At 30.5% G+C, this 17195-nt stretch overlaps 1 protein-coding gene across 2 annotated transcripts in view; it reads left to right on the top strand.

The window, feature by feature from the left end:
• The window catches only part of Vps13B (vacuolar protein sorting 13B), a 368739-nt gene that overhangs the window by 337910 nt on the left and 13634 nt on the right, over window positions 1-17195 (top strand). For both annotated transcript variants that reach the window (XM_075373949.1, XM_075373942.1), the window contains 3 exons: window positions 5661-6467; window positions 13525-13701; window positions 16050-16220. In XM_075373949.1, the coding sequence (XP_075230064.1) occupies window positions 5661-6467; window positions 13525-13701; window positions 16050-16220 (1155 nt within the window). The remainder of the gene's footprint in view (window positions 1-5660; window positions 6468-13524; window positions 13702-16049; window positions 16221-17195) is intronic.

Here is a 17195-nt window from a genome sequence, read left to right as displayed (position 1 = left end):
CATCGAGTACCGGCTCGTTAATTTCTTCAATTTTCCAAAATTGTTCTATTTGTTCTCGAATCTCATCATTACGAACACAGAAGTTCCTTTGAATTCTTGGAATAGTTTTGACACTGGAGCTTGGCATTGTGCCCGATAGAATCTACTCTAGATGAGTATTTATAATTGTTGGATGGCCGGGCTTGGTTAATTATTCACAAGGAATTAGTATATTAAAATAAATCTCAGCTCCTATAAGAAGGTCTATTTTGCCTGGAGTATTAAATGTTGGATCCGCTAATTTGATATCAGAAGGTATGTTTCACTCATGAGTGTCAATGAGGGAATGTGGCGTATTACCAGTAATTCTTGGTAGCACGGAACAACTAATCGTACAATTGTACGAAATGACTGTAGAGTTAATATTTATTGTGTCACAATGACTAGTAGTAGCCTCAACGTCATTGATTCCATGGATTGGAAAATTGTTTCTATGTTTTTCTAGTCCTAGCCTATTAACAAGGGCTTTGGTAATAAAGTTAAACTGAGAAGTGCTATCAATCAAGTAATGCCCTGCATTTATGAGTTTGGCCAACACAGTCTCTGACATAGACAGTGGCGGTAGATAATAATACAGGTGAATTAGCACCTTTAAAAGAACAGTAACTAGATTTTTCCTCATTATTGATATAAATTTGACCTTGTTGTTTATCCAATTCTACCACCTTATTTTCTAAAGTCATTTTATCCTTAAATCTATTAATTAACGTATGATGTTGTAAGCCATACTTATGGCAAGATTGTTTTGAATTACATTTTGGTGCTATGTGATTGCTATGTAGGTAATTGAAATATAGCTGGTTTTTACGAATAAATGCTTCTCTTTGACTAATATTTAATTTCAGAAATTCGGAACACTTAAATAAATCATGTGTAATTGCAATGTATTCACGACCCTTGAACAGTCAAATACGATTTTTTGGCTTGCTTGAGTTCAGGTCTCAAGACTTGTTTTGCGGGAGTTATGTCATTAGAATATAATCTAGTAAGAACTTGACACCTATCTTCTAAAAACAACAAGTCTGCTAGAATGGGAAGCTCAGCCCCTAAATTTTTATATTCCCACGATGTAGCATTATCTACATTGGCTAAAATCATTTGTGATAACAGCAATTCATGCAACGGTATCTTTAGTATTTATTGCGTCAATGGTACTTATATTACTTCTAACACTGTTGATAAGTTTCCGAAGATTATTATATGACTCCTTAGAGGCAGGCATATAATTCATTTTGGGTTGTTATATCGCTTATAAACCATATCCCAGGCAACCAGAAAATTATCAGCAGTTATAGGTAGATTAGCAATGATTTCCTTGGCCTCATTTGTTAAGGAAGAGTTTAGATAATGCAGGCGTTGAATATCGGACAATGCATGGTTATCTATGACTAAAAGTTCTTAAACACATCCTTAAAGTGAAGCCACTGGCTGAAATCACCACTAAATGAGGGTAAAGTTATTGCTGGGAGTGTTACTGGTGAAGTAGCCCTATTTTCCACAGGAGTAGTTGTCACATCTTTCATTCTCCGTTCATCGAGGAATTTTTCCATGGCCGCCCTGGTATAGAAAAATCGTTCTTCGATTAGTTCAGTGTCAGATGCATGGTTTGATTCTGTGTTGTGAATTTCTAATAGCAACTGCACATCACAATAAGGCTCCTTTTCCAGGAGTCTAATAAGGTTCCTAATCTAACATTAATATACTTATACACATGCACATACCTACTTGTTATGTGCAGTAGGACTGTGTTTCTCAAGAAAATTCCGGGCATGGGTTATAGATGCCTTGTACACCCCTCATGTTTGTATAAGTTCGGAAATTTCACTGGGATGCATATCTATAATGCGGAATAATAAAATCAAGGTGAAATAGATCATTCACGCACGAAGATAATTTGAACTACAATGTGAAAGCAGACATTTAAATTTTGTTAATTGAGAGATCATATTAAGGAATACCGCACAACAATGCCTAACATTAACAATGGCCAAGGGGAACAAATAAATAATAAATGAGTAAATAATAAATAAATAAATAAAATAATTATGAATAAAAAATAAAATGAATATAAAAAGAATATATAGCACGTGATACCCAAGATGCAATGAACATATCAACTCGTATAAGTATAATGTTAAAATAAGTTTGAAGAATTCATGCGTCATCTTGAATTCGACGAAGCAATAAAGGCAACACATATAAATTTTCAGAACTAGATGTTCCTTTTTTATAACATTTACACATTTGTTTAGATATACCACATATCACACATCCGACTTATTATTATCAAAATGTTTGCACTTTAGCTGGTTCTGAGTTTAACACAACATGATATGGCTGTAGTACACAATAGATAAGTATAGGTCCACACATTGCAAATCTTGAGTTGACACTAACTGTTATGGTGGCCTTCCTGCCGCTAGGCACTCTAGCAGCAGGCAACAGCACAGCTGGTGCCAATCAGAACTTAGAACAATGAGCTAACAAAATGTAATGCAAGAGTTTAAATTGCTAACTATACATTGAAAAATGAAAGAATCCTTTAATTAAAATTAAAAATTTTTTCAAAAATGGTGGGTGATAGAAAGATTCTGAGTGCATATTCATTTTCAGCATCAAAAAACAGATTAAAATCATGTGTCACATGTTAGGAAACAAAAAGTATGTTTATCAGTGTAATTTTTTATCTAGTAAATGAACTACCATCTTTTTCCAGCAGTGTATCATCATTAGACTTTCCTTAGAAACAACACAGCATTGAAATATAAGCTTTGAAAGTAGTTCTGCATTTTCTGGACAATGTTTCTCTCATACAAAACAAAAAAATTTTAAAAATCTTATGTAAAAATTAATTTTAATTTGAAACATATCTTCTGTTTTCTGTTTTAAAATTTGCCATTTCTAAAATGTTGTGTTATATATATCTTGTGTTTTAACTGCTGCAGTAATTGAGTGATTAAAAATACATAAATAAAGATTTACCTCATCACCTTTTTATGTAGGAAATGAAAGTATGAGTATATTACGTGCAATTTTATAAATATAATCTCAAAAATGTCCACCATCTTATTTCAAACATTCTAACAGTTGTGTACGTAGACTATCCCATTAAATTTTGCAGTGTAGTCACTTGAATTCAAGTTGTTTTTATATTCAGGGTTGCTGTTTAAGGGTCCTGGAGGTTGTGTGGTGGTAGTGTTCGGAATGTGATTTTATGTACCTCCAAAAAAAAAGAAGATATTTCAGACAGATCTGATGATTATGAGGACCATGGAATGTCATGTTCTTTGAGATGACATCATTAGAAAATAATTTCTTTACTGCTGTTATGGAAGCCCTTGAAGTGTAGGTCATAGCAGCATCTTGTTGAAATAACATGTTTTGATTATCAGCATTATAAGTTTATAGTGGCTGCCCAGCCATTATGATCCTCAAGAACTGTGCTCATGTATTACCAAATGATGAAATGACACATTAGACCATTAGATTGTCACTTTGACTCATGGAACAATATTTTATATCATTTTTGAGAATTTAAATTTGACCAGTAGTGAAATTTTTAGTTATTAATGTAGCCCAAAATGTAGAAATGAGCCACATCACTCATTAAAAGATCGTTAGATTGTCTGGAATAACATTTATTTTATCCAGATAAGATAATCATCTTTTTTTTTTTCATCATATGATGACAAAAAACAAATCAGTTTGCATTATCAACATTATTCAATGCATGCACGGTCTGATTAGTGTGGATGGTACTGGAAATCTGGTATATAATCCTTCTTACAATGTAATCAGTGTAAGAAGGCTGTCAACAAACTTTTGTCAAAGCTGTAGTTTCCACAGAAGCATTTACAACATAGACTTGTATCTGTTCATATATTGTCACTTCTGTTTTTTTAACTAATATTGTAGAACCAGATATCTGCATTTTAATTTCTGTAGTGAAAGTGCTGATCAAATTTGAAAGACATAAAGACAAAATAAACAAAATTAAACAAAAGTATTGCAGTGAGTAATAGTCATACAGATAGTACCAATCTGTTCCATGCATTCTGTGCAAAAGTCAGAAAACTTAAGCCTCCTAATTTATATCCTGAACCTTTTCATCCTACGAATATATTAGCTGATATTTTAGTATTTAAAGATTTTGTTATTTTCAATTAAATATGAAGAAATAAAACAAATAAAAAACCATTAAAATATATTACAGCACATAAATAAATATGTATATATATATATATGTTTGGCTATTTATATTTGGATTATCAAAATTCATTATCAGACATATTAAAATGAATAACAAATATTTATGAAAAAATGACCACTTCCCACTTCTGTTCTCTATTTTGTACTTTTTAATTAAAAATTTTTATCTCAAGTTTGGGATCAGTGTTCTTAAATAAAAGAATATTATTTACCTTCTTATAGCTTAGACATGTTCACTAATTTTACATAAAGTTTTTAATCTTTTATATCTCACTAATTGTTTAATTTTATTAAAATATGTTTTTGTAAGTGTAATTTGATGAGCCTTTCATTGTAAACAAAAAAAACTTCTTATATTTGAAACTCATTCAATCAATTATAGCAGAAAATTGATCACATAATTTTTAGCCAAACCTTATCCTAACCACTAATAAAAAATACTTCACTGAAATAATTTAAGTAATTCTTACAAGTGATGCATAAATAACAAATGTTCAGAGGGCAACTTTGTACATTCTAAACTCTACTGAAAATAAACAATAATTAGAAAAAAATTGGAATGTCTATTGGTAGTACCTGTTATTTATTTTTAAACTAATTAAGTAAAATTTTCAAATATATAAGTACTGAAATTCTAAATTTTCAAATTGTTTTACAATAGATTTTTTATAGTTTTCAGATTGAAAACTTAGTTATAACTTTATGAGCATAAATTTTTAAAGACTTTCAACTAAAAAAATTAAAATATAGCTATGATATTTTACAGATATTCAATATATTTACTAATGCAATCTGTTGAATTAATGATTCATTTGTCATTGGCAATTAACTTGTATTATGGCATGTAGAAAAAGAAGTAGATAGTGTAGCAGACACTCTTTTCTGTTTATTTTCTTGAGAAGTTTAAAAATAATAATGCAGTATATCCAAAAAAAAAAACTGTTTACTTTACTAAACAGTAGATAATTTCACTATTCTTCTTACATTTTTTCACACATATTATGATTAAAAAGGTAAATATTACTATACATAGGTAAATATACATATTACTATAAATTAGAGGATATTAATATCCTTTGAGAACAAATTTCAAAAAATTCAAAAAAAATTCACCTCTATTTCCTCACCTTTTAATATGCAAACTCTTAACTGGAGTTTTATGGCAGGAAGATTTTTACTACTGACCAGTATAAATGCAATAAAAGCAAAATTAATTTTTCTTTAAACCTTTGAATATGCCATTGGCATCGACATGTGTTTCAACTACTTTACTATTATGATCAGTTTAATGAAATGCAGTTAGTTTTGTGGGAATTATGTGAAACTCTTTTAATATGTTTATAGAAAATAAGTCATTAGATTTTTTATTGATTACTGAAAAATTATTTTTTTTGATATTTTCTTGTTCTCAGCAATTTTAATGCAAGATGCCAGTCTGACACTTTCTCCTCTTCAGCTGTATATTGAGGATACATATATACTGGAGTTAAAAGATCATCTACTGAAAGCAATACCATCTTATACATTGACAGATATTAAAAGTGATAAAAACAAAAAGAATTTTTTCTTTAACCCAGTGAATACTTCAGTGGCATCAACAGATGTTGTTGCGACTACTTCTGCTGCTCTTTCTGTCAATAGTGGTAGTTTGATTTCCAGTACAAATCCAGCAGATGATGAACTGTCTGGAGTACTGTTTTTCAACTTAAAACAAAATGCTTCGGATGAAAAGTTAGAAGATAAAGAAGAAGAATTATTCAATGTTTCTGAACCGGATGTTGAAATGCATGGGTTTGGTTTTATACCAGAAGTGCACCCTGATAATGAAACTAATATCAATAAGGAGAAAGAGGAACAAGATGACAGTAAAAACGTGAAAGATATTTTATTTGAATCCAGTATGCCTTGGTTGCAAACAGACATTTTTAATAGTAAAGAGGAAATTGAAGAAACTGTAGATAATAATAATGATATTCCTGTTCCAAGAGAAGTTGTGTTAGCTGCTCAAGAGCTTGCATATCCTTTAAGATTACGTTCATTAACAATTTCACCATTAGAGGTTCTTGTTAGTCTGCATACATCAACAACATTTTATATCGGTCTTGATCATTCTCCACTTAATTTTTCTTCTTTTCAACGTGGCAACCTTGTAACTACAGCGTATAGGCTTGGTCATGCACTTACACTTCATTATTTTTTAGGTGCTTTCTATGGATCAGGTATAATTATTTTAAAATTATCTACCTTATTTTAATTGTATATTTATTTTATGTTTAATTAAAGCATGCTAAACATTGTGTTTATTTTTTGTCGTCATATTATGACCATTTTACATTTAATATTAACGATAGTCAGTAGTTTTAGATCAGTTTAGTTTTATCCTTTTTTATTAATGTGTATTACCTTTTATATACAACTTAAAACCTTGTTACTAGTAATAATTGTCTGGATAGGTAATCTGCTGGATTTGAATGAGTTTATAATACTACTTTATTACTGTCTTATGTATATTTACTATCTGACTACTAATTTATTATTTGGTCTAACAACATAGGCTTATGTTCTTTAAGATTGCATAAGATAACAATTTCAACACTATATTTTGCTGTTAGTCTATATACACCATCGTTTATATTGGTCTTGATCATTCTTCACTTAATTTTTCTTCTTCATCCTTAAATGTAAGGTCTAGCAGTTTTAAGCTGTAACACATACATTGTCACTTTAAAAATAGTGTATAAGTGTATGCTACCTATAGATTCTAACTAAATAAAGCTGCTTCAGATTTTAGAAGACTTTCATGATGTATTCATTAACTTTATCTCATTTATATTGGAGATCTCTTTATGTTCTATACCACTTTTACTTGTACATCAGGAGTTAGCTACTCATCTGTTTTTTTTTCTAATATGCATTATCAGTACGCAGTAGATCAAAATACTTCTTTTTTGTCTTCAGTCATTTAACTGGTTTGATGCAGCTCTCCAAGATTCCCTATCTAGTGCTAGTCGTTTCATTTCAGTATACCCTCTACATCCTACATCCCTAACACCTAACAATTTGTTTTAAATATTCCAAACGTGGCCTGCCTACACAATTTTTTCCTTCTACCTGTCCTTCCAATATCAAAGCGACTATTCCAGGATGCCTTAATATGTGGCCTATAAGTCTCTGTCTCTTCTTTTAACTATATTTTTCCAAATGCTTCTTTCTTCATCTATTTGCCGCAATACCTCTTCATTTGTCACTTTATCCACCCATCTGATTTTTAACATTCTCCTATAGCACCACATTTCAAAAGCTTCTAATCTTTTCTTCTCAAATACTCCGATTGTCCAAGTTTCACTTCCATATAAAGCGACACTCCAAACATACACTTTCAAAAATCTTTTCCTGACATTTAAATTAATTTTTGATGTAAACAAATTATATTTCTTACTGAAGGCTCGTTTAGCTTGTGCTATTCGACATTTTATATCGCTCCTGCTTCGTCCATCTTTAGTAATTCTACTTCCCAAATAACAAAATTCTTCTACCTCCATAATCTTTTCTCCTCCTATTTTCATATTCAGTGGTCCATCTTTGTTATTTCTACTACATTTCATTACTTTTGTTTTGTTCTTGTTTATTTTCATGCGATAGTTCTTGCGTAGGACTTCATCTATGCTGTTCATTGTTTCTTCTAAATCCTTTTTACTCTCAGCTAGAATTACTATATCATCAGCAAATCATAGCATCTTTATCTTTTCACCTTGTACTGTTACTCCGAATCTAAATTGTTCTTTAACATCATTAACTGCTAGTTCCATGTTAGAATTGTTCTTCTATCTCTGTATTTGAACCCTAATTTTTTTTAAATGCTGAACATTGTATTCCAGTCTACGTTATCGAATGCCTTTTCTAGGTCTATAAACGCCAAGTATGTTGGTTTGTTTTTCTTTAATCCTCCTTTTACTATTAATCTGAGGCCTAAAATTGCTTCCCTTGCCCTATACTTTTCCTGAAACCAAATTGGTCTTCTCCTAACACTTCTTCCACTCTCCTCTCAATTCTTCTGTATAGAATTCTACTTAAGATTTTTGATGCATGACTAGTTAAACTAATTGTTCTGTATTCTTCACATTTATCTACCCCTGCTTTCTTTGGTATCATGACTATAACACTTTTTTTGAAGTCTGACGGAAATTCCCCTTTTTCATAAATATTACACACCAGTTTGTATAATCTATCAATCGCTTCCTCACCTGCACTGCGCAGTAATTCTACAGGTATTCCGTCTATTCCAGGAGCCTTTCTGCCATTTAAATCTTTAAAGCTCTCTTAAATTCAGATCTCAGTATTGTTTCTCCCATTTCATCCTCCTCAACTTCCTATTCTTCCTCTATAACACCATTTTCTAATTCATTTCCTCCGTATAACTCTTCAATATATTCCACCCATCTATCGACTTTACCTTTCGTATTATATATTGGTGTACCATCTTTGTTTAACACATTATTAGATTTTAATTTATGTACCCCAAAATTTTCCTTAACTTTCCTGTATGCTTCGTCTATTTTACCAATGTTCATTTCTCTTTCCACTTCTGAACACTTTTCTTTAATCCACTCTTCTTTCGCCAGTTTGCACTTCCTGTTTATAGCATTTCTTAATTGCCGATAGTTCCTTTTACTTTCTTCATCACTAGCATTCTTATATTTTCTACGTTCATCCATCAGCTGCAATATATCATCTGAAACCCAAGGTTTTCTACCAGTTCTCTTTATTCCGCCTAAGTTTGCTTCTGCTGATTTAAGAATTTCCTTTTTAACATTCTCCCATTCTTCTTCTACATTTTCTACCTTATCTTTTTTACTCAGACCTCTTGCGATGTCCTCCTCAAAAATCTTCTGTACCTCCTCTTCCTCAAGCTTCTCTAAATTCCACCGATTCATCTGACACCTTTTCTTCAGGTTTTTAAACCCCAATCTACATTTCATTATCACCAAATTATGGTCGCTATCAATGTCTGCTCCAGCGTAAGTTTTGCAGTCAACGAGTTGATTTCTAAATCTTTGCTTAACCATGATATAATCTATCTGATACCTTGCAGTATAACCTGGCTTTTTCCAAGTGTATATTCTTCTATTATGATTTTTAAATTGGGTGTTGGCAATTACTAAATTATACTTTGTGCAAAACTCTATAAGTCGGTCCCCTCTTTCATTCCTTTTGCCCAGCCCGTATTCACCCACTATATTTCCTTCCTTGCCTTTTCCAATGCTTGCATTCCAATCTCCAACTATTATTAAATTTTCATCTCCTTTTACGTGTTTAATTGCTTCATCAATCTCTTCGTATACACATTCTACCTCATTATCATCATGGGCGCTTGTAGGCATATAGACGTTAACAATCGTTGTCGGTTTAGGTTTTGATTTTATCCTTATTACAATGATTCTATCGCTATGTGTTTTGAAATACTCTACTCTCTTCAAAATACTATGGATCCTTATTCAGTTTTGTCCAGATCTTTTAAGTGTACTTATTTTCTTATTTTTCCAGCAAATATAATTTAATTTTTTTATAGTAAGTTAGAAAGTAGTGGACCAATGAAAATTGGCGTAGATGTTCTTTTGGGTAGAAAGGGTGGCAGCAGATTTATTACTTGATATCTGAAAACATCCTCTAATTTAACTGATTGTTGATATACAGCATAACAGAAATTTAATGCTTAATATATTTACTAGATTTGAATAGTGCAAGACAAACCATTACAGAATTATTACTTGACTTTCTGTGGAAATTTATTTTCCATTCTTCTTGTTTTCTTGAGTAAAAAAGGTTTTCTATTTATTTCCCATCCTTATCTTCTTTGTATATTTCTAATCTGTATCTTCTATTCAAGCAAAAATAATAAGACAGTACAAGAATCGTATCATTCAGAGCTAACAGAACTTAGAATGTTTGAAATTAAAGCAAGAAAAGTAGACAAGATAATTTAAAATGAGTAATGAGTTGGTTAGATGTCATGAAAGAGCAGTACTTTTTTGTGATAAGGAAGTAATATAATTAACACAAAATAGGTTTTAAGATCGGATAAATAAGGAATACTAATCAATTAGAAATTAATATAATGAATAAATTACTACAAGGACAGTGTAAGAATTAATTTCAATAAAATGGAATCAAAATCATTGACTGTATTAGGTGTACATATTAACTTCTGTAGCAGAAGGTATTAAATAGAAGTCTTACAACAAATTACAGTTCTATGGAATAAAGTTCTACTGGTTAGTCAGAGAAATTTAATTGCTGACTAAGCTTTTCTGTTCTAGTCCTGGATCAAGTTGAATTTGATTAACTGAAATGAACACAAAGACATTTTAATTTTTTTAAATATTTTTCTAATTATGATTTAAAAAAAGCTGACAACACAGTTGTAAGACTTTCCCAACACACAGCTTAAGTCACATTCCGGGAAAGTCCTACAACTGTGGGTTGTTTCTGATGCACAGCTTATACACGCAACTTTATTTAAATATAATATTTTTTTCTTTTATTTAATTCAGTGATTCTAACCAAAGTGCATGCATGTTCTGTATTTAATTCGCACGGGTGTAGTGGTACTAGTGGCAACAATGGGCACTAATTAAACTAATGTAGTTTCATAACTTACATAGAACAAATTTTGCTTGTATGGTCGGCAGACTGTGTAGCCATGAGGCTTAACGCACCAGGTATTAAGCCAACTGGGGGGTCGAGTTCGAGACCCAGCCAGACAGAGCGTTTTTTTGGGGGTGGGGGTGCGATTTTGCAAAAAACATGTTTTGCATCTATTCTTATTCTTTAATTGTTAACTAATGTGCTTAAGAAAAATATGACCTTAATTACACAAAATCTCAAGATACTGAGGGTGATCTTGCTTTACAGTCTCACCCCGTTGATCTTTTAAGTTAAAAACTTAATGGCAATAATGTCCCATATATAGAAGTAAACTGACCAAGTTTGGTCAAAATTGGTTTAGTAGTTCTGGAGATATAAGTTCATTTAGAGACTAACACCAAACACACACACACAGTTGCATACAAACATTACCATCTGGAAATTTCTATCTGTTTTTTTGGGTTCCTTAGGCGTCAAAGCATCAAGATCAGTGAAAACTGCACATGCACAAACTGGACCGATTACAATACTTCTAGTTCTGCTATAATGGTATCTAGATGGGAAATTAATAAACAAACAATTCTTAAAAATAATTAATGTAGTTTTCTCTTACTCATATACTTGTTTCATATATTATAATCTTGGTTTTTCTCTAGTTTTTATCTTCTTCATATCCCTTCAGCACCAAACTAACTAAACCTGAATGTTTTATTCATAGCTCACTTACCCAGTTCTCTTTTACAAGATTCTTTCATAAGTTTCACTTCTCTCCTACTCTTCTTACGATCTCTTCATTTCAAATTTTAACAACTTACCTTCATTTCAACATCCTCAAAAATCTCACAACAAAGGTCTTTATTCTCTTCCTTTCTGTTTTCCCTAGTGTTTATGTTTTGTTATCATAAAGCCTATCACTTCACTCTATACAAATATTTTTTCTAAAAGTTTATTACTAACTAATCTCTTAAAAAATTTCTTTCTAATTCTTTGATCTATATTTGATATTGCCATATTTCTTTTCTGTATTAAAGCTCTCCTTGTTCTGCTCATCTGCATTCTTTGTAATTTTATTATAAGTGGTAGATATTATTATGAGTGGATTTTTAATAAGTGATAATTATTATGTGTGTGTTTTTTTTTAATTGATATATTGTAATCCTTTGCCTTAACATTTAATTTCTCAGAAGGAATTTCCATCCTCTGTGCCATGTTTTATTACCTTGTTTTAGTCTAATTTATTTTCATATTGGTAAACCTGTTATACAGTATTTCTTTTACCACATCTTTCATTTAATTTCTAACAGTTATGTTAATTAGCATGATATGAATCTCCTTCTGTACATCTCCTTATTACAAAATTCTGCTAACCTGTGCTGAAAAAGATGCTATCTGATCTGAAAGATACCTCACAAAAATGCTTGTTGCAGCATAATATATGACAGTTCACATGAAAACTTGACAGATAAGCTATTGTTATTATTTTAGTTTCCTTTTTTTTAATACAACAACAAACTTCTAAACAAAACAAAGAATTTATAGAGATTTTACAAAATCTATCAAAGAGATTACAGTATAAAAATATAAAAATGTTTTTACAAATTTTCTAAGTAAAAAGGTTTCTAGAAATTGACTTCCAAACTGCTAGAATTAAATCGTAGAACAGGCATGCTTAATAATTAAAGTTTTTATTACACATTATGAAGTTTAAGTAACAAAAAACATTAAATAAAATTATTTCTTATGTTGTGACTTTAAACAGTGATACAAGAAACTGTATTTTTATATTTAGGGTAGTTGTACTATCTTAATGTTTTTTTTTTATTTCCTTGTACGAAGTAAAGAAAGTATTGTGGTCGCAAAAAATTTCATTTTCAGATTTCAACGGAACTATCCATTTTGACCATGCCTGAATCTATTTTGACTAGTTTCGTGACGTATGTATGTGCGTATGCATCTACATATGTATCTCATATAACTTAAAAATGATTAGCCGTAGGATGTTGAAATTTTAGATTTAGGACTGTTGTAACATCTAGTTGTACAGCCCCACTTTTGATTGCAATTGACTGGACCAAAAGTGTCCAAAAAAGTCCAAAATCCAAAAAGTTTTGATTTTGGACTTTTTGTTAACTGCAGCCATAAGCCCTCATTGAGAGATTTTTAACAATATATCATAAGTGGTACTTATTTTCATTGGTTCCAGAGTTATAGCCAAATAAAATTGTAATTAATGAAATATTTTTATCTTACACGGGGAAGGAACATCAGTTCAAATCAGACTTCATCTCCTTTTTTTTAACATTTTTTCTTTAATTTAAATATATTATCTATTAATACCTGTGATTATAAAAAAATCTTTACAATAAATAATAATGTAATAATAAATATTAAAAAACAATATTTGAAGTTATTAATAAAATAAAATTTTATGTACTTCTCATTTAAAAAAAATGTGTATATGTAATTTATTAGGTGTACAAGGAAGTCATGTAGTAACCACCTCAGATTTTTTATGACAAACAGCTTTAAAATCCGAGTGATAAGGAAACAAAAGAATATTTATTTTATAATGGAAGTTATTTTTATATAGTACTAATTACATAAATTTATGTTGATTATTTATGCTTCCAGCATGGGCCCTGGTTTCACTGGAGATGTTAGGAGCTCCTGGAGGGTTAGCCAGGACTGTTGGGTCTGGTTTAAGAGATTTTGTCAGTTTGCCATACCAAGGAATTCAACAGGGCCCACGAGCATTTTTAACTGGCATTGCGCATGGATCAGCATCACTTATGCGACATGTTACTGCAGGTTATTTAATTATCATATTTACATCATCCCTTTTAATTTGTAATGCTTGTTTATTCATATTTATACTACATGTATAAGCATAAGTTATTTAGATTATTATGTTAACTAATCTTTTTTTTCTTTTAAACTTAAACATGAGTTTGAATAAAGTAATAATGTTTTAATAATAAAGTGATATTATTATGAGTTTTAAGTTCATTGCACTGTAAACTATGAGCAAGTGCAGAAACTTACATACTTTGACAAGCAGATTGCCATACAATAGGCTCTACCGTAACTGGTGGGTAACTGCATAGAGGCCTGCAAACAAGTAATTCATGAAATGGACAGTAGCCCTTTCAGTAGTTTTTGTGAAGACCAACTAATGTGCAGTTTGAACAACTTAGTGCAACTTAGTGCAGTTTGAACAATATAGTTAAAGTTTATGTATTTTTGGTTGTGAATATTGAGTGACCGAAAGCAAAGGAAAACTATAGTTGTATATTCTGAAATAAGTTTTTTCCTTATTCATTTTTAGTTTTTGTTAGATCCTTATGATTTCCTCTTGGTAAAATATTGAGTTGGTAGGACAGATCCTGGTTGGATTTCTAGGGGGTGAAAAAACTACTCAAGAAAATGTCATTAGAAAATATAAAAATCATGACACTGTTTGGATTGGAGAATGGAATTCTGGAAATTTCAATCAAACTGGTGGGTAAGATTATTAAAAATAAGAAATCGATAGGTTCAAGTTAGGTATAGGAGAATTAGTGAGATTAAATGAAGACATGAACAAGATTACTGGTGAGATAGTTGCACGGTAATTAACGTAAGTAAAACAAATGGAAATATAGAAGAAATAGTACTAATGAGTAATATAGAGCAAATAGCCTGTGTTGTTACAAGAAACACAGAAAGAATTATTTCAGTCAGGATAGAGTCAAAGCCCAAGTCATCAGAGATAGTAAAATTTTATGTACTAACTTCTTTAACAAAAGATAATGAAATTGAATAGATGGTTGAAGGAATATAAGAGGATGAAGGTCTAATCAAGTAAGTAAAGGGAGATGACAACTTAATAGTAATGGGAGAATGAAATTTTATAGTGGGAGAAGGATAGGAAGGATAGGAAGGAAGTGTGGAAGAAATTTAGTAAAGAATATAGGATAGGTCAAACAAATAAAAGAGGATTTTCAAACTTTGACAACAACTGAGCAATTTAAACTTTGTTTACAGCTGACCAGAACAAAGAACTGGTTGACCCAGAAAACCATTTCCTTAACACCATCCTTATCATCACCTAGATAGTTCACTGTCCTTAACACCTAGATAGTCACTCAGTTTTTTATTTTAATAAAAAATTAATTTTGTAGTGTGAAAAAATGCTGTACACCTAAGATTTGAACCTAAAATATCCAAATGAAAAGCAGAGATAGTCACTCCACCGTGTATGTCCACATACCAAATTTTATTATTTTTGTTTTATTGTGTTTTGAATGAAATATTGGCCTTGACTTCAGTTACCAGATTGGTTGCTAGTTGGACTCTAATAGTACTCACATTACTTTGAATCAAGATGATGTTAGGCTGACAAACAGGCAAGCAGAAGGAGGCCTCACCATTTTACCCCTGAATTGATGTTTTATTGAAATCAATAAAAAAAGTCCTTCTTTGTCATCAGTGCTTCTTATATTTATTTAAAAGATCTAAGTTGGTAACTAGTTGTGTCACATCTATCTGTACAATTGACTTACTTTTTGAAAATCTAATGGTGAAAGAAATATTTCACAGAATTTTATTTCAAAATAAATTCAAGACTATTCCATCTATCACTTAGATTTTCACAAATTTATCACAGATTTTAAGGGAAGTTGTTATTTTTGTATTAGTATCTTGCACTTTACCATTGACTGTCAGGTAGTTTTATTATCATATGCCATGGTTCTGTTATATAAATAACTTGCTGCTACCAGCCAATTAATTATTCAACTAATATTTTATTGTCTTAAAAATATATTAATTAACTGATCTTCATTATCAAAAAGAAAAGATAATATAGATTCTGCTTATTATTTATATTATTATAAATAATGATTAGTCTTTTATATTTAGTACATTATTATTATTATTATTATTGTTTATATGTATTCACTTTTCTTCTTTTACAAAAAAGTGTTGTATTGTTTTTTTTATTATTAATACAATTTTTCAGAAGGTAGTTTTATTATTTTTTATTAAAAATATGTAAGCATACTGCATCAGAGCTTCTGTTTATTAGTGTAATTATTGTGGTACTTGCATTGTGTTTTCATTGAATGTTTTAATTTAAAATACTTAATTTCCCTTATTGTATTTAAATGAAATTACAGGGACATTGACTTCAGTTACCAAGTTGGCTGCCAGTTGGGCTCGAACACTTGATCGCCTTACTTTGAATCAAGATGATCTTAGACTGACAGAAGAGGCACGCAGATTGAGGCCTCAAGGTCTTACCCAGGGACTGATGCATGGTCTTACAGAATTTGGAATCAGCTTACTAGGTAAAAATAGTATGGTACTAAGGATTATTCAAATAGGTAATCATAATATCTAGTTTTATCATAAGATAACAGTGCTTATTATAACTAAAAATTTAATTTGGTATGTTTTAAAAATTCAAACCAAATTTTCTTTTAAAGTTGTAGTTAGGAAGTAAAAGTTGTATAGATCAGCTTGGAGAAAAAAATCATATATATATATATATATTATGATTATAATTGACTTATGCGCAATTATTATTGCGCATAATGCACAATACAGTGTATTGTCTTTCAAATAAAGCCAGTAAATATTTTAAAGTAAATTTAAATTGTAAAAGGCTCATCCACCAACATGGTTTAATTATGCCAAATGGGTTTCACTAAATAAATCTGGCAAAATTACTTCATGTGAACGTTCTATTGGATATTCAAACAAACACAATTTCAAAAAATAAAAACAGTTTTTTATGAAATGTCTCCAAACTTAGAAAAACTTTGGCTTTGGGATATTTTACTTGATCCTATAAATTTACTTACAAATAAGTCAATAATGATATGGATTCTATGATTGAAAGTAAAGCTGATATCCATCAACTCTAGTCCTTGTATGGCAGTTGTACATGTCAATTAAGCTAGAACAAACTTAAATTTCTTAAAAGAATTAACCCGAGTATGAATTATGATCCAGATGTCAAATAAACTTAGTTTTCTCAAAGTATGAATTAAAAAAAAAAATTTGCTTAGATGTTGTAAATTAAAATAATCAAATTTATATTTTCATACTATGTTTAAAAATAGTCATTTCAGTTAATACGAGGGATAAAATTAATCTTAAAAAATTTTAATCCATGCTATACTAATAAAAGTGATGCAAGGTTTTTGTGCAGACATGAGATTACAACTGTTCCGTTCTTAGTTTGAGCCAGTTAGTGCTGCTCTTTAGTTCCTATTAGCAATGGCCTGTGAACCAGTTCATACATTCATTCGATTAAGAAT

Source organism: Lycorma delicatula, chromosome 1, assembly GCF_047948215.1.
Source record: "Lycorma delicatula isolate Av1 chromosome 1, ASM4794821v1, whole genome shotgun sequence".
Lineage (NCBI taxonomy): Eukaryota > Metazoa > Arthropoda > Insecta > Hemiptera > Fulgoridae > Lycorma > Lycorma delicatula.
The sequence above is the reverse complement of the archived record's forward strand: the minus strand, read 5'-3'. Positions and strand labels throughout refer to the sequence as shown.